Raw genomic sequence first — 21,175 nt, forward strand, 5'->3', positions numbered from 1 at the left:
CAGATGCACGTACGAGAAGCAAGCACCGGCAGCACCAGCAGGGATGACATCGCCCTCATCAGCACTGCACACGCCTTGGCCCGTTTTTTGGCGCAAGCAGGAGAGAAAGCCATGTCTCATCCAAGCGTTCATCGCTTGCAGGGGTGTGCCAGCCGCTCACTGGCTCTGCAACGAGCACGAGGCGGTGGTGAGCTGGCACAGAGTCGCAGCGTCCGATCCTTGTTTGCATGACGTTCTCCACCAGAAGCCATCATCAGCTGTGAAGAACAAAAAAAAATGTTCACAGAGTGACCCGTCGGCTTGGGTGCTGCTGCGGCAAATCACTGCTGCTACGTTACTATAAGGAGTATCACCTTGTCTTCTCGACAACTAATAAGAGCGTAGCACGACGAGCACAAGCACGACAGGACGCTTTGTTGGGCAACGAGTCGCTTCTGCGCTTTTTTGCCTTGGCGCAGACGTCTTGCTGGGGCCAGCATCTGGATGCATATCAACCCACGGCCGCGACCGGCCAATCTGACTACGAGAGTCCAGATATATCCATATTCGCCTTCGCCTGCCTTGGTTCTGGGTCCCGCCACGCAGTGCTCACTCTTTGCATGCCGTGGCATACATGTGCCGTGGCATATCGTAATATGGAGAGCCCGGCCAGTCGAGTCCCGCGGACGCAGAGAAATGGCTGAACCAGTAGCATCCTGTTGCTGGTGAGCTGGGCTGTCTAAGGCCAGTCAGTCAGTCAATGGGCAGAGCGCGGCCGAGACGCATCCACGTCACTGCCTTGGACATAGACTATTGCCAGGCTGAGTCCCTCTGTCAACAGACAAGATCCAATCGCGCAGTCGCAGCAATGTCCTAATTGCTGCCTGTGGGCATGCTCCGTTACAGTACATGTCTCGTCGCTTCTACTATTTCGAGTCCAGAGAATTAGCCCACGTTGACACGGCGTGTGTCCCTGTTGATCGGTCGGTTCTGCCTCATTCTAACTCATTCTCATCCTGGCTGACGGCACCTCTGGCAAAATTCTCCTTCCGTTTCTCGTGAAAGGCGCCCGGGAGTGGACCGAAGCAAAAAAAGTGACGAGTATCATCGTGCCATCCGGGCTCTGCTCTCTCCTCTCGACTTGACAAGCTTTTTAGCCCATCGGACAGGGATTGACGATGTTCAACTCCACCTTCGGCGGCACTGGCGGACTGCTGTGGGCTGCGGCCATCCCATCTCAGATCCGATGCGCCAGACCTCGCCCGACGTCGTGCGGGCATCATCGACTTCCAGTATTGCGTTACCTGCGTTCGCCCCCGAAACCAAGTGCAGCTCCCTTGCAGTCTGTTGGCCGGAACCAGCGAAACATGATGGGCGATGTGTGCCGGCGACGAAACGAAAGCCTTTGTTTCCCCCAGATGGTCTTACAGCATGTGAGACTCTTGTCGCAATCTGCTCGCCGTGGCTAGCATTCGTTTTGCCTTTTCGCAACCTGCTCGGCTTGTCTTTGGATCTGGAGTCTCCACAGCTCTGTGATACCGCGCCGCTTAAGCGTTCAACAAAGGACACTTCCCTGTAAGCCTCCTCGGTAAAGAACCAGACTGCAGATTCCGAGAATCGCCTTTCTCCTTACCGATCTCGTTTTGTCAGCCTTACGTACGCTCGTAAATACTATCGACTTTTGCGTGCTCACTCAGCCAGCTCAAGTTGAAAGGTTAAATACGAGCCACTGTTCCTGATTACTTCTGGCTTCCCGTGCCTTCTCCTCTCTCTGGTTCCTGGCCTGAACCTGGACGAATGTGGTGGCACCGCCATCACTGCGAGTAATGTCTCCGGCAGAGACAGCCACAAACCATCCTCATCCCCCGCTTACAACTCCCAAAGAAGAAAAGTCGTCGAGCTTTCACTTTGGGAACGTCAACGAGCGATCTGCTACTTATGGACGATGTTCTTGCGCCTGATAAGACATGGTAACGGACACGTTGGCCTAGCGGACAAGACAGAAACCGGCGACATGAAGTGTCAAGGCATAATCATAGCCTAGTAGTAGAATCACCTAACCACGGCTAGCGGACAACGGCACATCTCACTGTGTTAGTGCCATCTGCCATCGTACACTCGTACTCGTAAAGAAGCAATGTTCTGAGGCTGCCTTTGTTAGTTGCCCATCAAGGTTGTCAAAAAGCAATTGGCATTACATAGCGGGGTTACTTCGTCGCGGACTGTTCGTGTCCGAGTTCCGACTATCCTGTTGCGTCCGTATCAAAGAGCTTGCGTGGCCTGACTTTTGAAGAAGTGGCCTATCCAGATAGGAAGTTCTTAGGTAGCGGATCACCGTCCAGCTTACACGAAGCCGATGTGAAGAAGCTAGTTCGAAGAAAGTTCAGCTGCCATGATGGCAATGTTAAGGCAAGACTTTGAAGATCACTCCAGGTCGAAAGGGCAAAGATTGGCGTTGTCGTCGGAAACGGTGAAAACCCCATCAAACGAAAACGGCGAGCCTGGGACCGTCTTATCGTCGTCGCATCCAGAGAACGCCCGAGGGCAGTTTCAACTGCAGATCCGCCACCACCCGGAATCCAGCATCTTCCCGCCAGCCGGGGGAGCTGCTGCTGGTCATGGCAGCGTCATTGCAATCAATCGATCGCCCGTCATGAGAGCTTTGGCCAGGATCATCAATCAGAGAATCTGGGGCGCGTCTGCGGGAGACAAAGCGGGGAACCGATACGAGGTACCAAGGGCTTACCTAAGGCATCGGCTGGTGGAAGTAATTACATAAGCGGGCGAATCGATAATCGCTCGGTTTGATCTGATTAATAAAGGGCTGTTGTATCACGTGAAAAGAGAGTATGCTCACCGAGCTCACCTTGACTCGAACACTCTCACCGAGACTTCGTCAAGGTGGGCAGCTCAGCTTATGATATCCGCCTCTGTTTACTCTTCACTCATTCCGCCCACGCAACGCGCCATGTAACGTCAAAGATGGCGCCTCTAACCCCATACACATACATCCAATGCCCTTGCTCGGACCAGACCGTTTATCATCCAACCGGCGCGGCATCAGATCCCGAAGACGACGACCGAGCGTTCGACCCAAAAGCCCCGCGGTCAAACTACAGCTTATATCCGATCGAATACCTCCTCTATTGCGAAGACTGCCAGCAGATCCGATGCCCCAGATGCGTGACGGAGGAGTCCGTGACGTTCTACTGCCCTAATTGCTTGTTTGAGGTGCCTAGCAGTAACCTACGCAGTGAAGGCAACAGGTAAAAGACGGCCCCTTTCACAATTGTCACGGCTTCAACTTCTGACTTGCTGCTGGGGGCCAGATGTACGCGAAGCTGTTACCAGTGTCCAATCTGCATCGGACCACTCCAGGTTGGCGCCATCCAGCCCACCACGGATGCGAATCTCCTCCCGACACAATATCAGGCCAACCCCAGCGGTGGCCCATACGCCCTCTTCTGCCAGTACTGCAACTGGACGTCGACCGAGATCGGCATTGAATTCGACCGTCCCAGCGGGATATACAATCAGCTCTCCAAAGTGAACAATGGAGGCCAGCCCAAGCTCACACTGCGAGACGTCAAAGACCGGCGGAAGGACAACCCAGACGAGCCCCCGGTGCCCGACGACCAGGTCGACGCGGATCTGCAATTCGCCAACCTGAAGGCCTTTTACCAACAGCAGCTCTCGGAGGCAAACACGTCATTACGCGGGCTGCCGTTGCATGACGGGCTGGGATTCTCGTCTCCCGCCGCCCTGACGCGCATCATGTCCCTGTATACCGGTCGTGGGCACCAGGGCCGCCTGCAACAGGGCCCTGCGGACATTATGCGCGAAGCGCTCGGCACAAACGACGGCCTGAAGATTGCCAACCTGGACGAGTCGGCGGACATCAAGAAGCTCTTGGACGGAGGATGGGGCGCGACCGCTTCCCTTGAGCAGCGAAGCCAACAGGCAACGGAGTCTGGACGGTTCGAGGACGAGCTCCGGCCGATTGCCTATCTTTTGCGCAGCAAGCGGTCGAAGCGTTGTCCTTCTTGTCGGCACATCATATCCAAACCGGAGGCCAAGGTCGTGTCTACGAGGTTCAAGATTCGCTTGGTTGCAAAGTCGTATATACCCACCATCACAATTCGGCCGCTCAATCCTACCGCGCCGCCTGTTCCCATCACGTACAGGCCCATGGTCCAAGAAGAAGCGCCGCTGAAGCCGCATCAACCATATCACTTCGTGGTTACGTTCAAGAACCCCCTGTTCGACAACATCAAGGTCACGTTGGCCTCGCCAAACGCAACGCCCGGCCGCTTCTCCAGCAGAGTCACCGTGCTGTGTCCACAGTTCGAGGTCGACGCCAACACCGACATGTGGGACGATGCCCTCAAGGACGAAGAAAAGGATCGCAGCCGCAAGGCGGACGAGGGCCCCGAAGTGGGCAAGATCTGGGAGAAGGGGCGCAACTGGGTGAGCATCGTGCTCGAGGTCATCCCGGCGTCTCTGCGGCTCGATCAACAGCAGCAAGGCAACAAGGGGGAGAAGGTCGACATGAGCCCGCTCAAGGAGGGCGAGGATATTCTTGAGATTCCCATGTTTGTGCGCATGGAGTGGGAGGCTGATACGCAGGCTGACATGGATGGGCCTCCCAGCAAGGACAAGGAGAGCAGGGAGAAGCGAGAACTGGCGTATTGGTGCGTGCTGGGCGTTGGGCGCATCAGTCAAGAATGAAAGCGACGAAGTGGGACATTTACAGCGATAGATACCCAAATAGACGGTCGAAAGAGACAGGCAGATAACGACAAGAGACATGCAATGAAGAGGATGCCATGAGAAGTGAATTGATCAAATCATGCCAGCAGCTTTATATCATTTCAACGAAAAGCTACCTTGATATCAGACGCCAAGCCCAAAATGTTGACCAACCCACCGATGCTTCTTCAAACAAAGCAACGCATTTTTATGCTCCCAAATGACCCCGGAAAGAGGAAAGAAAGATTATGTCTCAAATCTTTATGTGAATGCCAGTTAGATTAACTTTTTTCTTTGGTATCAACTAGTCTAGAACTCGGTGGCACCGGTCTGGGGGAACTCGAAGTTGACGTTGCGGCCGGTCAATCGTCGGTAGACCTCAGAGTAGGTGTCGAGCCTGTAGTCGACGCCACCGCGCTCCTTCTCGTCGAGGATGACCTTGAGGGTCTTGCTGCCGTCCTCCTTGGTGCGGACGCGCTTGCCGACGATCTCGACGGGGTAGGTGAGATCGGACAGGATGGCGTCGTGGACAGCGGTCAGGGTGCGGGAACGAGGGCGCTTCTGCTTCTGGGTGTTGCGGGAGCGGGCGGAGCGCTTAGGGCGGGGGAGGATGCGGCGAGCGGCCAGGATGAGGACGTGGCGGTCGGAGAACTTCTTCTCCAGCTCACGGGTCAGGCTGAGATTGAGTTAGCAGCTGATATGCTTTACAGAAGGGGGTCTGCTTACCGCTGCTGAACACGGTGGAAGCCCTGCAGGGAAGGGACGGGGACAAAGATGACGATAGCCTTCTTGCCGTGGCCAACTTCGATCTATTCAAGATCCCAAAGTCAGCATGCGAGCTCCAGGACAGATGCCTTGGACCGCTTCCCGTCCTGCTCCACAGAAGTCAATATTACTCCGGCCAGGCGGCGCGTCCCTCGACGTAATGATTTTTCTCTTTCTTTCTTCTTATATCCTAGAGGGAGCGGATCGATGTTTCCGTTCTGTCGAATTGGAAATATTCAACCACTTCCACTCCGCCGAGGGAACGCCAATCGCACTTGGAGCCATTGTATTGTATAGCTTTGGGAACAGGAGTCTCGAGAGATGTTCGGTCTGTTGTAGTTCTGGTTTTCAAGTCATTCTCACCTCACGGGCAGAGACAAACTGCAGAGGTCGCAGGGCAACCTTGAGGTCGGCAGTGTTGCTCTCCAGGTCGAAGAGAGCCTGAGCAATGTTCTGCTCAAGCTCGGAGGGGTTTTGCCTCGAGGGGCTGTTGGCGGCGATCTTGTTGATGGCGCTCATCTTGTCTGCTGATGCTCAACGAGGGAGTTGGATGAGTGAGATCGTGACAAGGGAAATTCAGAAGAGCCTCTTTGGTTCAGACCTTGGCGCACTTGGGAAATTGTTCGCTAAATTGGGGTTTTCGTGCCCTGCTCACGTTTGTTGTGCGCTTGCAGGGGCTAGAGAAAATGTTCGCCTGAGGCGACAATTAAATGTGGGACATTACCCGATTTGACAGTGATGGGGACTTGTCAAAGTGGGGCGCTGTCTGTCCAATCCTGTGCGGGTTCCTGAGATCTCGGATCTTGAATCGTGAATCGAGTTGGACATTCCCTTGCATGAAGAACTGCATGAAGAACTGCAAGAAATATGGTGAATGGGACAGTCCTTTCACTGCTCGATCTCTTATAAGGACATAAGACCTACCTTGATTACACGATCTGTGCCTAGTTCGCCAGCTGTCTACCATCAGAACTCAGTATTTTGCGCATCCATGTTCCATCCATCTCCTTCCCATATGCCACTCCAGTTCATGATTTGATGTCCCCTTGAAAGACTCTATCTCTCCATTGGTAATTAGTAGCCATGCAAACATGATGGATTGCTTTACATGTTGACAAATAGTCGTTGCCTTTATTCAATGGCCTGATGTTAGGCTGCTTCACGGGGCTGCTTCATCCGCCGACTCACCTCGTTGCGAGATGTTGCCTGCTTCAAAAGTCTACGATGAAGGGTGATCCTCACGTGCATCAAAATCTATCACCATCGTCCATCTTTATCGCCATCAGGCTGTCATGGCCATATCTGGACTAAGTCAATTCACCTCAATCGTCAATTTTTGGCGAGTTTCGTCATTAGAGTCGCGTATCCGATTTCTTGGGGAAGGAGCGGCAAGTCTTCTCTTGCCTCAGACATCGTCTGCTCCTTCCCTTAGAAGAGGCCATACATCCCCAGGCTAAATGTCTTCCGGTCTCCCCCATCGTCTTTCTTTCTCTTTCTCTTTTCTTTCCATTTCATCCTCAGTCTGTCTGCCACTCGTTAGCCCAGCTCCGTCCTCCCGTTGTTCCCGCATCTCTCAGCCTTCTCCAGCTTCTCATCACTCGTCCGGCCATTCCTCCATCACAAGGAGATGAAACGCCTTCTTGTACTCGCCATCATTGGCGTGACTGGTGTTGTCTGCCAGTCCGCGCACAACACAGCCGACTTCTCGTATCAAGGCTGCTCTTCTATTGACCTGGCCTGCTTCGGAGAGCCAATTGCGTTTTCTGATAGCCCCGTGGCTCCCGAAACCTGTCAAGCTGCATGCCGCGGTCACCAGTTTGCCGCGGTCCTTCCTGAGTGAGTCTCGGCACATGGTTATCCCCTACTTACAGTACGACATATCTGACTGCCTTTCAAGCTGCTGCCGATGTGGCGATGATCCAAATGGCGTTCACCCAGCCGACGAGGCAAAGTGTGACTACCCTTGCCTGGGAGACAGCACCCGCGGCATGTGTGGAAGCATTTGCCCAGAGAACTCGCCTGTCATCGCCAACGTCTACACACGAGTCACACCGAGCCAAGGCCAGACATACGGAGACCCAGCCAATGTTCAGTCTTCTGTTGCTGCAGCTGAAACTCCGTGCCCATCTGCCGGTGCTTCGTCAGTTGAAGAGTCTTCTCAATCTCCCCAGCGTGTTACGCCTGCCGGACCAGCACCAGAAGCACCGACGTCATTCGGAAACCCTGTAACTGGAAATTCTGCGGCTACGGATATGCCAACCACCGAGGACCCAAACACTCAGGGTGCCCAGGGACCTCCATGCACGACTCAAGGCAATCCAGGAGTGAGCACACCTTCACAGGGTCCTCTGACACCGCCCGGTAATGCTCCAGAGCCCAAGACGTTCTCTGCTCCAAATCAACAATCTCCCAGCACGACACCGTCTTCCAACGCACCAAGCTACTCGTCGAATTGCCAGTCGTCTCAGCCAGGTTCCTACTCTGACGAGAATGGCCCAGGTACTCCAGGTGGAAGCCCTGGCGGGGACACATCGGTGGACAACTGTGACCCTCCTGGCGGCCCGAGTCTCTCGCCTGTCGTTTCTCAGACCACTCTTTGGCCATGGCCAAGCAAGAAGCCCGAGGGCGATCCCCCGGCCCCCTCGCATGTTCCAGCTTCGAACTCGCCATGCGGAGTTGTTCCTCCCCTTTCGAGCATTGGAGGATTTATCTTGTTGGCGGCAATGATCATGTAAAGTCTTATGCGGTATAGTTTGTGCTGTCGTGGCGAAGGCCATTGATGGGATATCTCAAGGAATTGTTGTTTTGGGGCAATTTTGGGCGCTGACCGAGGGTCGTGGAGGCTATCGGTTGAGCGCAGAGACAAGTCACATATCAGATATTGTAGAAAAGGGGCTGCCACTTAATTGATTCGATTCTGCCTATGACTTGTTGTAGGTGTGAAGGTTTACCTATATCCCAAGGCAGCGCAAGTCTTGCTTTGGCAGCATCGTCATGTGCTGTTTGACAACTCCTCACGGCAACCCTTCGGTGCTCGTTCGCAATCTGTATATCAACACGCGAAGAAAGCTTGCAATTCGCCCAGCGACATCGCCGTGGTCTGCAGGGTAACGGTGAACTGCTGGCTGGTTGACTGCCCACCATGTGCAGCGCTTGGTGGGGCTTGGTGCCACGTTGTGGAGGGGCGTCGTGGTGGTTGTCGCAACAATGGCGGGGCAGCCAGGAGAGGCTTGGACTTGGACTTACATGCGTCGTCAGGCCTTGCCCCGAGGCTTGAAACCTGGCGTCTTCATCTACAGCCACGGCTGCTCTCGTTGTCGACAGTAGACTGCCGTCCTTGCAAAGCCTCGAGCCAAGATGCAGTCCGGAATCTCAGGTACGCACCGCCGTGACGGTGCCGCAGCCGTCGGCCCTCCGCCTCCGACTCCCCCTATTGTTGCGGTGAAGCTGATCACAGAACGTCGAGCACAGCCTCCGAGGAGCTCCAAAAGGCCTTCAGCTCGCTGCAGGCGTCGCCGTCCGACTTTGCCCTGCTGGTGACGATCCAGCGCGAGGCCCTGGTGCCCGTGGAGACGATTGCCGGCAAGTCGGCCGACTTTGGCGAGAACCTGTCGGTGCTGGAGCCCTTTGTCAAGCCCGACGCGGCCCTGTACGCCATCCTGCGCCGCTACGAGGACTCGCCCCGGTTCGTGGCCGTGACGTACGTGCCCGACGCGGCCAATGTGCGGCAGAAGATGCTGTTCGCGGCGACGCGGCTGACGCTGGTGCGGGAGCTGGGCACGGAGCACTTCCGCGAGACGCCGTTCATGACCATGGCGCGCGAGCTGACGGCGGAAGGGTTCAGGGCCCACGACGCGCACAACGCGCTGGAGGCGCCGCTGACGGAGGAGGAGAAGTCGCTGGGCGAGGTCAAGAGGGCGGAGCAGGAGGCCGGGTCGGGCACGGCCATTCGCGAGATCCATCTCAGCCAGAGCCTGAAGATGCCGGTCAACGAGGATGCCATTGCGGCGATGAAGGAGGTTGCCGAGGGATCCAAGGCCGCGGCGACGCTGGTGAGCTTTTGCTTATACTTCTTTTTCTCTCTTTTTCCAACCACAGGATTGCTAATCGCAACGTTTCCATTGCAGAAAATCAACGCCGCGACCGAGAGGGTGGAGCTGGCGCCCGAGTCTCCCGACACCAGCTCCCTCACCGAGCTCATCAAGGGCATCTCGACGGTCGAGCCGCGCTTCACCTTTTACCGCTTCACCCACACCCACGACGGGACCGAGCAGACCCCGATCCTCTTCTTCTACACGTGCCCCGCGACGGCCGGAAACAAGGCCATCAAGAACAGGATGCTGTATCCTCTGATGAAGCGGGCCGTCCTCACGATTGCCGAGCAAGAGGCCGGCATCAACCTGGAGAAGAAGTTTGAGGTGGAAGATCCCAGCGAGATTACCGAGCAGGACGTGCTGAACGATCTCCATCCCAAGCCGGTGACGTCTTCAGGTTTCAGCAGGCCCAAGCGCCCGGGCAGGTAGAGGAGAGGGGGAAAACAAAGCTCATGAGTTTTCACGACGCACGACATGCAACGATCTTAGCCTGAAGTACTTGTAGACAACTGTCCATATTCTGATACAAGATATATCCACTATAGCTTTGAACTGAACGCAATTCAGCGCCACAACGCAACGGCTACTAAGAAGCATCATGTTCACCGCCGCATATCAATCACCGTTACCCCAAACCCATTGCCCGCTCTCATCGTTCACGATATCCCCCCCCCCCAAACTTAAGCATGTAAGGGCTGACCCTCTTTCATCTCTGCTCTAGAACTAGACTACAAGTCAGACCATCTCTCTCTCTCTCATCCACATGCTTCCGAAACAACAAAAAAAACAAAAGAAAGGGTATATGCGCAGGACAAACAAAGAAATGGCATCGGACAGCTTTTCACGAAACCGCCGTGTAGTTTCCTTACTCCTCATATTTTCCGCCGCCGACGAGCTTCACGTTACTGTGTTCCAGCAGGGACTTGAGGTACTCGTAGACGGTGAAGGTGACGGCCTGGCCGGGGGCCACGCGCATGATGCGGGGGGTGATGCCCTTGTAGAAGGCGTGGAAGCCTTCTTGTCTGGAGAGGAGCCCACCAGTCAGCATCGCCTTTGATCATGGGAGAGAAGATATGGTAGGTGGGAAGGGGAAAACGTACTTGAACATGTCGTTGGTGATGGTGGTTATCCTCTGCCAGGCCGTGGTGCCATACTCCGCCGGCGTCTTCTGCAACCTCGTCTTGATCGTGTCGATGGGCGCATTGCTCAGCGGCCCCATCGCGCCGCTCACGAGACCGATGATGGTCGTCTGCCAGCTGGGCAGGTTCCCGTCCGCGTACTGAGGCTGGAAGTCCTTGAGCCACTTCTTAAAGTACGAGTACGCCGTGAAGTTGACGGCCTGGTTGGACCCCTGCCTGATCGCGGTCAAGGTGACGCCGCGATACAGCGCGCCGACGCCCTCCTCCTTGACGACGGTGTACAGGGCGTGCGCGGCGTTGCGGTACTTGGGGATGTCGAGCGGGTCGGCCATGGAGTGGTGCTGCGCCTGGAGGCGGATCTTGATGACCTCCATGGGGCAGACGACGGCGACGGCCTCGGTCACGCCGGCGGCGAGGCCCGCGACGAAGGTGGCCTGGCCGGAGACGGCGCCGGTGGCGCGGTCGGCGAGGAGCTGCTTGTACCACTCGAAGGAGGTGAAGCGGATGGCCATCTTAGGGACGATGCCGGTCAGGACGGCGCCGAGGCCCTTGTATAGGGCTAAGGGGGTTTCCTTCTTGACGACTTCGAGGCCGGTCTTTATGAAGCCGCGGCGGGGGGCGCCGGGGATGCGGGCGCGCCGGGAGAGCTGCATGCGGACTTTGATTGTGTCTGTTGTCGAACGATGGGTTAGACTTAGTGGTCTGATTGTGAAGGGGTTGAGGATGAGGGAGGTTTGGGACTGACCTAGAGGGTGGCAGGCGAGGGCTTCCATCATGCCGGCGCCGCCTCCAGCTGTTTTGGTGATGGGACATGTGTTAGTTGAGGAGTTCAATGAGTTTTTGAGGATGAAGGAGAGAGACGAACCGATGAGGTTTGTTGCCGCTGTGGGCGGTTGTTTTGATTTGCTGTTTGTCATTGTGTGTATGTGGGTTTTGCTGTGACGAGGAATTGGAGGTTTGGAGGAGAAGCTGATGGGAGGCTTTTTGAGCTTTTTTGCTTCACACTTGAGGGACCTTGACGATGTTGTGCTTGTGGATTACTGCCGAGGTATGTTTTGTGCGTTTCCCTGAAAGAGCCGAGCTTTGTATGTTGTGAAGCTGGGTTTTATGTATAGCTCGTGAGTTTGGCAGCTGAGAGAACGAGCAACGGCTATTCGATCAAGCGAGCTGCAAACAAGGAGAGGGACAAAGGCAGATCAATTCTCACAGGAGGACAATGTTTGCGTAAGTAAGAGGCGGAGGGACCTAAAAGTACGGACGAGAAGAATGAAGATCAATCGACTTGAGCAGAAAGAGGAAGAAAAAGAGTCAAAAAGAAAAAATAAGAGTCATCCAGAGAAGCCGATAATCGCCATTAAGATAGAAAAAGCCATGGGGGGGTTCTTTTGACATCTGATGCCGGCGTCTAGCTTCCTTGTCGTTCTACTACTTCTTGCAAGGTAAGTGAGTTGTCTTTGGATACACACACCCCTTTTGCCCGTTGGAGCTAGGGGCGAAACTTGGGGGAAAGGAAAGGGGACAAGCCACGAACGGCTATTGGTGTTCGGAGTCACAAGGGCTTGTCAGGTCGTGCTGGAGGTGTGAGCCACAGCTCGGCATTACATAGGTATGTAGGTAGTTTGTTTGATGTGGTTTTTTTTTTGTCTACATGTGCTTTTTTACTTTTGTTTCTGTTGGAAGGCCGAGGGGCAGAGTCGACGAGAGGGCGAGCGGCATTGATGCTTCTCGAGGATGTGTCTATATGCTGTTTGAGAAGGACTCCCAACTGCCTGCAATGTACATAAGCACAGCCAGCTCTTCACACGTGAAATAAAAGGGCATACATGGCGTAGAACGTAGTATGTTCTGGTTGGCCCGCGGCTTGTGGCTCTCAGCTCAGCTCGGACTTGCTACAAGTACTGTATTGGTCCCCACACAAGGATGGCTGGGGGAAAAGGCCAATTCAAGGTTGACACAAGGCGTGGGATTGGCAGTTGGTGTACTTAGTTGTACTGTATGTAGTAGAGAGCCGGACAGGTGGAGGAATTTTCGGCTTGTTCTGACCGGGCGACTCCATTCCGATCTGAGTGTGGAGGAGCTCCGTGTGGCCGGAGAAGGGGGGGAGGGGGAGCAAGCAGGGGTGTCCGGACGCAAGGTAGTACATATGACTGTATGTTTACTCTTACCATTGGAACTGAGTAGCAGTAATTATATGATGTTTCAATCAAATGCCAGAACTGATGTAGTGATTTTGTGAATAGAAAGGGAAATGTTGTGAGGGTGCCAATGGCTTTTGCTGTGTAAAAAGTTCCACGTGCGAGCATCTTGCTCGTTTCTCAGCAGTGACGTTATCGCCCTCGTGCCGACCGCATGCCGAGCTTGTGATAATGCGGGGTGCCGAGCAGCCTTGACGGTACGTACCTCGACTAGCCTCCCAAACCTTCCAACCCAAGTACAAGTACGAAAATCAAATCGATAGTAGAAGCTTGAAAAAAGCCGGGAGGGACCGGACACGGTTGGCCCGCTGATTTGCCGTGCTGAGCCGAGGTTCGTCGTTTTTGTTCAAGGGGTTTTCAGGACGATGGATGGATGGGGGGGGCCTTCTTTCGGCTCATGGGAGAGGGAGGGAAAGGGTCAAGTCAAACGTCATTTGCTGGTGGCCGAGGGGGGGTGTGTGTGTGTTGTTGTGTTGATCTTGGGAAGATCGTATGGCTGAGTCATGCTGTGAATGCCGAGCTGGAAGCCAACTCGACGGGATGTAATACGACACGGGTAATTGTGAAGACGAAAAGTATTCGGCGGCAGATGCTATTTGAAGAGGAACTCAAGCATAATCATGCCAGGCTATACGTTACTTACTCCCAGCAGCATTATGGATTGGTGGGCCGCTTCTGGCGGTGAAGAATGGAGATTCTCTCCATTATAGGGTATCCCAGGGACTTTGAACAATCCAGAACGAACAAGACCAGACATGGCAGTACAATGATTACTCCATGACGAAGCAGATACTTCCCGTAATGCGAAGAATACGGCAGTTTAGAAAAGACTAGATTGGAACTGTTCGATGACGTTGTAAGTCCCATTCGTCGACTATGAATACAGATGCTCGTCTACACCCTCCTCTATCTTGGCCGTACATCAATACGTGAACCCCAGCCCAAGAATTACAAGTAATACACAACGTGCGTCCCTCAACAGCCCCCCAATTGATATCCAGTTCGATCCAAGCATACATCTGGACGTCTCTAGCCAAATAGCTTCTTCAACTTTGTCAAATCCTTGTCATCGCCATCAACGAATCCAATCCTCGTCCTGAACGCTTCTCTACAAAGGAGCAAGTCTTCGGCCTAGAATCAGAGCAAAACCCCCCCCATCACAGTTGTGAGGATCCAGACGACCTGCCCGCAATAAAACAAATGATCTATACGCAGCCTCTGTACAAATTTCACAAGTCCATCAATCCTAAACATACCATCAGCTACAGACTTTCGTTTCGTCTGAAATGCCCCGACTCACACTGCGTAACCCGCTTGCAAACGACAAAGCGCTGTATCAACAATTTCAGCCCCCCCTGCCACTTCACAGCATTGAGTAAAACGTCATCCAGAAATAGGACAAATCACTCATCATATCCATGAATAGCGGCAAGTCGATTTACAGCAATAATACAACCGCTGCTGTGAAGAATCCACGACGGGGGAGGGGGCGTTGGCATTGTAGACAAGTCCGCGGTATGCATGGTGCGAATGCTTGCGTAGATATGGTCTAGAAAAGAGGCGTAGTGCCGTGATGGAGATAAGAGCATTCAGGATTGGTTTTGTGGTGAGGACCCGCGTAGATGGACGCATATCTCGGCGTGTTATCCATACATCTGCTATGCTTAAAGAAAGTGGGAGGGTAGTGGTCGTGATGTAGAGACACGGGCTGTTGAGAGGATAGAAAGGCCATGCGATGTTCTCGCAATGAGCTCTACGGTCTATGAACGCTGTCACTCGAAAAGAAATGAGAATCAAGCCATTGTCTTGTGCATTCGTCTGACGAGCTGCCATCAACTAAGAGACCAACCTGGCTATGTACTCTGACAGTAAATTCCATACAATAAATCTCAACATACTCCAAAAGCTCATTGCCTTCATGACCCTTCCAGCTGCAAAACATTAAGCTGCAGCAGCTTCACTGAGATCCTAAACGCCGTTTCCCTTGTCCGCCGAGGGTATCCGTCCCGCTTTGCGTTGATGCTATACCAGCAATGTTGAAAGAAGAGATCGCTCTATCGTTTGTTTTTTGGTGACTGAAGAAAAAGGGGGCCTTCGTGTGCATCCTGCGCATCCCGGCTTCTGTAGCCCTGAACCGTCCGTCTATATCCTCGTCCTTGAATGCAAAGAAAAAAAGATCAAAATCGTTGAATGTGAAGAAGAGTATAAAGGGTAGAATAGGTGGTCGGCGTGTCATCCGAAAATCAGAATGCCAAAGTCTCGCATTCGTTTGCAAGACATTTTCAAGAAGGCGTTCCCCTTTCTTCCAAGCTGTTACCTTCGAAGCTATAAAGGCGAACCTCTCCATCCTCGCTGCCGCTGGCCATCCGACTGTCGCTCAGCCCAACGCAAGTCACGGGGCCGGCATGACCCGTGAAGCTGCGCTCGCATTTGCCTGAACGTGGCTCCCAGATCTTGGTCATGGAATCGTTTGCGCCGGTGACGACGCGAAGAGTGTCGCCAACCAGCCCCCAGATGCCCTCGACGTGGCCAAACATGCTGCGGATGCATTTGCCCGTGGCAATGTCCCACAGCCGAACGGTGTTATCGAGGCCGCCAGTGAGCATGTAGCGAGGAGGCAAGGGCCGTGCAGGATCCGACGTGAAGCCGTAGCCAAACGCAGCACGCCGGTCGGTGGACTGGTCTGGCAACGGTGACGGAGAGTCGCCTCGGCCGCTGCTTGCGGACGCAGCATCGCCTCTGTCAGCGTTGGGGTCTTCGTCGGGCTCAAAGTCGGGTGGCATCAGCAAGATCTGCTGCACCTGTCCGACGTGGCCCAGGTACGTCTTGATGCACTGCTTCGAATCCAGGTCCCACAGCTTGACGGAGAGGTCGTCCGAGGCCGAGAAGACGGTGCGAGACGCCGAGTCGATGCGCACATGGTTGACCCAGTCGGAGTGCCCCCGCAGCGTCCAGGTCTGCTTGGTGTCGAAGCTGAAGATCTTGACCGTCTTGTCGATGGATCCCGAGGCGAGCTTGCACCCGTCAAAGTGGATGGAGAGCACGCCGTCCGTGTGGCCCTGGAGCGTGCTGATGCACTCGCCCGTGTGCCAGTTCCAGATCTTGATCGTCTTGTCGAAGCTTCCGCTGATCAGCTTAGCGTCGTCGAACTGCAGGGTCCTAATCGTTGAAGTGTGGCCACGCAGCGTGCGGATGCATTCTCCCGTCTCGACATTCCAAATCTTGATCGTGGTATCGTAGGATCCTGTCGCCAGGATGTTGTGGTCGAACTGCAGGCAGGTGATGCCATTCTCGTGACCCTTGAACGTCCTGATGGAGCATCGCCCCGTCTTCCAGTTGTATCCGACCTTGTAGCGATCCCGATAGACGTCCTTCCACGGTCGAAACTTGCGCTCTTCGTCGAGTTGCGCCCGACCGTTACCCGCCTTGTTGGTTCGAGTTCGCTTGGTGCCGCTGTCGTTGCGCACCACCATCGCTCGCTTGTTGGATCCTTCGGCGGCGGGCGTTGAGGCTGGTTCAGCTGCTTCAGCCTCATCGGCGCGGTTGGGTGGGTTCGGGTGTGCCGTCTGTTGATGCCGGCTCCAGGCCATGAGTTTTTTCCGCTCCAATAGCGGCAGACCCCAGCCACACTTTGTGCATTTCCGGTCAATGTGCTGCTCGCACATCCGGTGCCAGACGACGTCATCGTCGGCCAGGTCTCTCCAACGCCTGCTGACCTGCGCCGCCTTGCACAACGACACGGTATCTAGATAGCAGAGGATCTTGTACGATAATTCCACAGGCAGCGTGGCGATAAAGTCGATCTTGAGCTGCTCTTGAACTTCGCGGGAGACGGTCGAGAGCTGAGGGAAGCAGCACTGGGTGATGATGCCCTGCAGCATGAGTTCGCGATGTTTGGCCGGAGCGGCGGAGAACAAAGACCAGACGTGGGTGATTGCCTCCTGGTCGGCGGACGGAAGACTGTTGAGCTCCTGCATAGAGGGTTAGCATCGTCAGTTTAGTGACATGTCAAACGACGACGAGCAGGGATGGGCGGCTTAGGTTGGTCTGGACATACCCGCTGGATGGTCCCCATCTTGGTCTCATCTGCAGCCCGACGGCACTTTGAATCGGGACGATGGCGATAGCAATACTTGGTGTTAGGGTCCTTGATATTCGCCAAAGCATTGCTGGTGCCAGTCTTGTCCTCCTTCTTCAGGTTCTTGCCGACGGGTGCATATTGACCGGGGATATGCTCTTTGAGGAACGGGCTCAGGGTCTTGCCGACGAGGTCAAATGGCATCTTGACGAGGCCCTTGGAGGGGGTTTCTTCCTCACCCTCGCGGCGGCGATCGCAGTTGTCTCTCGATAGCGGCTGCGAAGAAGCAGAGACGGTGGCAGTAGTGGTAGAGGCAGAGGTAGGGCTCAAGGTCGACACAGAAGCAGGGTCAACAGCAGCAGCAGCAGGTACAGGCACAGACACAGACGTCGAGGGCAGCGAGTCGACAGTGGAAGTCGAGAGAGAGGGCGAAGGCGTAGGTGATGTCGATGTTGACAATGTCAGAGATGTACCGGCAGCTGCACCGGCCGTCGTAGTAGAGGGTTCATAGTGGGCTCGAGACAGGGAGGAGAGAGAAGTCGGCTCCCGGCCAGGCGAGGTTGCCAGGGACTCCATGGGGATAATATGCGGTGAGAAGGCCTATGATCGCACGACGCGGAAGTTTAATTGGAATTGCGGCGACTCATGCGCTGTCAGGCAAAGGCCAGCGATTGCGTGCTCCAGGCTTGGTATTTTGAGACACCACCCTACAAAGTACAAGGACGATGGTCTGACAGCGCCTGCGAGAGCCCGTTGCCGCGTCCAACAGAGGGCCCAGCGCTGGCGAGACGAGGTCCGTGAGCCGCTAGACGAGAGATACGAGCACGTCGAAAGTGTTCGTTCCTCTTCTTCCGGGTGCTGGGGGACAGCGAATGGCGGCTCTGGCCGGTGACGTTGGCGGTGGTGACGATGGTGGAATGTTGGATGGTGGAATTTTCAGAGGCTCGCTCGTCTTCGGCAGTGGTTTGCGTCGGGTCGCGACGACGCAATGCGCTGCTGGCAGGATCGATCGATCGTCCTTGTGTCGTCGTTCGTCCTTCAGGCTGCGCTCACACGACACTTTGGCTGCAGGATGGTCGAGAAGGGGAGTGGGCGAGGCAGGGGCTGGCGGTTGATGCAGTAGTAATAGAGGGCGAGATCGAACCGATATTGGGTTGCACCCCAAAGGTTGCAGAAGTCCGAAGGGCCAGACGGGGAGCAGCTGCTTGGGTGCGATGGCGCCAAAATGGCGTTATCGCGCAGCGTGGGTGGCTCGCTAAAGCTTAACGGGGGATTGCCTATTCAGCACCCCAAAACCGCTATCCAGCACCCCAGGGTACTTTCCTAATGCTGGCGCTGCCACACAACCCAAAGTACCTAGCCGCACGCTGACTCAGCATTTACACCTCAAGTATCAGCACTTTATCTCTGCAAAGAAAGCTCTAAAAGCCATGCAATTTCGCTGAGAAAACCAGGAGTTTTAAAAAAGGATCATACTCTCTATAAGACTGGCTTTCATTTCTTATAAGTTTTCTTTCACAGTCTCTTTTCTTCGTTAAGGAAAAGCATGGAAGTCTGCCTCTATACATGTACATCTTTGTACCTCCCACCAAATTTTGGGGTGCTGGATAGCGGTTTTGGGGTGCTGAATAGGCATTCCCCTTAACGGACGGGGTCTACAGAGGCCTCGCCAGCACTAAGACGCCCTGGAGGGACAGCCCTGCAGGCGCTGAGGCCCTGTGACTGGCCGCTGGTTGCCCCGCCCCGACGACCCGATGGTTGGCAGCAGAGGAATCCTCTTAGTCATACGTGCTCCATCTGCCCCAGACACTTTGACAGCGAAAAACACAAAAACGCGATCCCATTTTTTTTTTCTTCCTTTGCTCTCTAGCCTCTGCCTCGACCTTATTTTTTCGCCTCTTGACGCTGTCCACGTGCCGGCGAGCAGCCAAGGCGTCGCCACCGAGCCATTGCAAAGGCCTTGCGAACAGCCGTGGCCGAGTCGACAGCATTGGCATTAGCCTGGATCCGACGATCTCGCCATCGATGCCCCGGAGCACAACAGCGCGGCCCCGAGTCCCGAGATTGCCATCCCAGGAGCCGTGACGATCGCAGCGAGGCCCCCGAGAGCCGTCGACAAGGGCCAGTGCTCTGCGACTGCTGGCGGCGAGTGCCGTGGACAGCTGGGCTTTGCCCTTTTCCGGCTGTTGGTGTCTGCAGAACCGTTGTAAGTGCCATCGCTAGAGGATGGTGGCTTTGCTGTGCCGGGTTCTGACCTCAGCTGATGGATCGTTCATGTTGCTACTACTACTACTAGTAATAAATCGACTATTACTACCTGCATTGCCATCTCCATGGAGTCGCACCTTGATGAGCAAACAAAGTCCCTGTATCACCGAACACACCAATGCCCCCGTCGGGTTACCGATGCACCCTGGCACTGCAACTGACATCTTGGCATCATCTCAGCTTACGCTTGTGCCTGAGCCTGCGAGTATCCCGCACACCAGCTTCCCTGAGCAGGCATGTTGCATCCAACGCCATGGACTGGCTGCCCTCAAACCTGCAGAATCAGCTCGAACGCGACTCACCCCAGTGCACTTTTGCGCCTTGACCGTCCAATCTATTAAACTGGGACCCTCGCAACTTGCTGCCCATGGGGTTTCGATTGGCGATCGCTGCCAGCCGACTGCGGTCTAGCTGCTCTGGCAATCTGGCTCAGGGACACGCTTCGGCTGCCCACTGGCACCGCCGGGATGGCGCAATTCTCACCAACGAAGGCGTTTCGATCCCTCGCCGCACATCCGTTGGCTCAACGCAGCCCGCCGCCCGAGTCACTTTCTGTTAATCAAAAAAGATGCAAAAGAGGCCCATTGGCCCCTGATCCCCCTTTTCTTTTCCTCAGCAGCCTGGATGCTGATTTATATTGGGCGCCTGTCACACATGCATGCGCAGTGACATGACGAGGCTCTTCTCGGCCCCTTGTCACCCTGATGAGTCTGGACTCACGACATCATCCTACTTCGACATGCATGCGTCAGCAATCTTCTGAGTCAATATCATCAACCTCATACTTGACACACGCTACTCTGCTATGGATGTCGTGTTACACATCTTCTGATCAGCATCATGCCGTCTCTTGCGCTGCTATTGCTCAGTCGACGAGACAGTCATGCAGTGCGACATCATGGCTCGAAGTTGTCACTGGACCACTTGATGGCGACATGGACGACTCGCCTGGAATTACAAATCGAGCTTCGCACAGGAAACGAGACAAAAGTCGCCGAGGAGCCCGCTACGGAACTGACTTCAGGCTCTACAGCTTAGCATGCTGGGCTGCGATTTATCCCTTTGCCTTCGGGCCGTAACGATCGTATCGGATGACGATAAGCCAGCCTGTCACAAGGTGGTTGCCTCCCGCAACATCCGCCGAGATTTCCAAAAGGGCGGCTTCTAGTGAGCCTCGGAGTCGCACATGTTTAACAACGTACTCGCACAGAATCGTGCTCGTGCCAGGCTGCATGTCTGAGGCATGCCTCGATGTGTTGCCCACCTCGTATGATGCAGTGGGCATCGGCAGCAGAGCTTGTGCAACACATGTTCGAGTTGTTGTGGTCTGGCCCGGCGTTCTCCTCATTTTGGCTGCCTTTGAGCAATCAGCTCATGGTATCTTTTGCTTTCCCTGACAAGTAAGACTGATGCCCAATGTGACGCAAGTGAAAGTAGTTTGTACCCATACTTGTATACTGTCGGGGGTTATTGATGGCTATCCTCGAGGGAAGCCATCTGCATGTTCTGAGCCACCTCGTTCATATCTAGTAGGCCAACTATGTGTAGAGACTGCAGCTCGTCAGTAGAAGTTTAAGCCTCTGAAGATTTGTATTCCACAAGGCTTGAATCCGATTTGAGCGCCTCGATCTCGCCTTTTGAGATATCTCCTGTCGGGTCTTACTACTCTGCCGGGTGCATCAGTCCTGTTGTCTGGCTTGGTGTAGCAAATGTGCCGTTTTGAAAGGGGGTCACAGACTGGACTTGGTTCCTCGGATGCCCAATTTCGCTCTGAATGTGACTCCAGGATTGGAAATCCGACGACAAGTCGCTGCTGTGTAGCTTTCGAGACTCTGAATGATGCATCTATCATGTCGAACGCCCCCCTTCAGATGCCGTGTACTGTGAAGGGCTTGCCTCGATGCATCC

At 54.7% G+C, this 21,175-nt stretch overlaps 7 protein-coding genes across 7 annotated transcripts; 3 read left to right on the plus strand and 4 right to left on the minus strand.

The window, feature by feature from the left end:
* Window positions 1-2,940: 2,940 nt before the first annotated feature.
* On the plus strand, window positions 2,941-5,206 carry BBK36DRAFT_168882 (dynactin subunit). The gene is made up of 3 exons (XM_024897814.1): window positions 2,941-3,245; window positions 3,309-4,756; window positions 4,780-5,206. The coding sequence occupies exons 1-2, from the start codon at window positions 2,962-2,964 to the stop codon at window positions 4,705-4,707; spliced, it is 1,683 nt and encodes a 560-aa protein (XP_024749590.1). The 5' UTR covers window positions 2,941-2,961; the 3' UTR covers window positions 4,708-4,756; window positions 4,780-5,206.
* BBK36DRAFT_1135356 (ribosomal protein S7) lies at window positions 4,796-6,152 on the minus strand. Its single transcript, XM_024892617.1, has 4 exons — window positions 6,097-6,152; window positions 5,857-6,061; window positions 5,455-5,537; window positions 4,796-5,404 (listed from the first exon to the last, which is right to left on the minus strand). The coding sequence occupies exons 2-4, from the start codon at window positions 6,010-6,012 to the stop codon at window positions 5,038-5,040; spliced, it is 606 nt and encodes a 201-aa protein (XP_024749591.1). The 5' UTR covers window positions 6,013-6,061; window positions 6,097-6,152; the 3' UTR covers window positions 4,796-5,037.
* A 968-nt stretch (window positions 6,153-7,120) lies between these two features.
* Window positions 7,121-8,228, plus strand: BBK36DRAFT_1119005 (hypothetical protein; the record flags this gene model as incomplete). Its single annotated transcript, XM_024890540.1, has 2 exons — window positions 7,121-7,329; window positions 7,391-8,228. 2 exons carry the CDS (start codon window positions 7,121-7,123, stop codon window positions 8,226-8,228), a joined length of 1,047 nt encoding a protein of 348 aa, XP_024749592.1.
* A 622-nt stretch (window positions 8,229-8,850) lies between these two features.
* Window positions 8,851-10,016, plus strand: BBK36DRAFT_1200544 (actin depolymerizing protein; the record flags this gene model as incomplete). The annotated part of the gene is made up of 3 exons (XM_024897136.1): window positions 8,851-8,869; window positions 8,965-9,545; window positions 9,621-10,016. 3 exons carry the CDS (start codon window positions 8,851-8,853, stop codon window positions 10,014-10,016), a joined length of 996 nt encoding a protein of 331 aa, XP_024749593.1.
* Window positions 10,017-10,452: 436 nt separating this feature from the next.
* On the minus strand, window positions 10,453-11,643 carry BBK36DRAFT_1141133 (mitochondrial succinate-fumarate transporter-like protein; the record flags this gene model as incomplete). The annotated part of the gene is made up of 4 exons (XM_024893427.1): window positions 10,453-10,609; window positions 10,688-11,396; window positions 11,472-11,519; window positions 11,592-11,643. The coding sequence occupies 4 exons, from the start codon at window positions 11,641-11,643 to the stop codon at window positions 10,453-10,455; spliced, it is 966 nt and encodes a 321-aa protein (XP_024749594.1).
* A 3,560-nt stretch (window positions 11,644-15,203) lies between these two features.
* Window positions 15,204-17,203, minus strand: BBK36DRAFT_1168892 (WD40 repeat-like protein; the record flags this gene model as incomplete). The annotated part of the gene is made up of 2 exons (XM_024895242.1): window positions 15,204-16,892; window positions 16,979-17,203. 2 exons carry the CDS (start codon window positions 17,201-17,203, stop codon window positions 15,204-15,206), a joined length of 1,914 nt encoding a protein of 637 aa, XP_024749595.1.
* Window positions 17,204-18,995: 1,792 nt separating this feature from the next.
* BBK36DRAFT_1141135 (hypothetical protein) lies at window positions 18,996-19,431 on the minus strand (the record flags this gene model as incomplete). Its single annotated transcript, XM_024893428.1, has 2 exons — window positions 18,996-19,259; window positions 19,384-19,431. 2 exons carry the CDS (start codon window positions 19,429-19,431, stop codon window positions 18,996-18,998), a joined length of 312 nt encoding a protein of 103 aa, XP_024749596.1.
* Window positions 19,432-21,175: the final 1,744 nt, after the last annotated feature.

The sequence above is a fragment of the Trichoderma citrinoviride genome (assembly GCF_003025115.1).
Source record: "Trichoderma citrinoviride strain TUCIM 6016 unplaced genomic scaffold BBK36scaffold_7, whole genome shotgun sequence".
Lineage (NCBI taxonomy): Eukaryota > Fungi > Ascomycota > Sordariomycetes > Hypocreales > Hypocreaceae > Trichoderma > Trichoderma citrinoviride.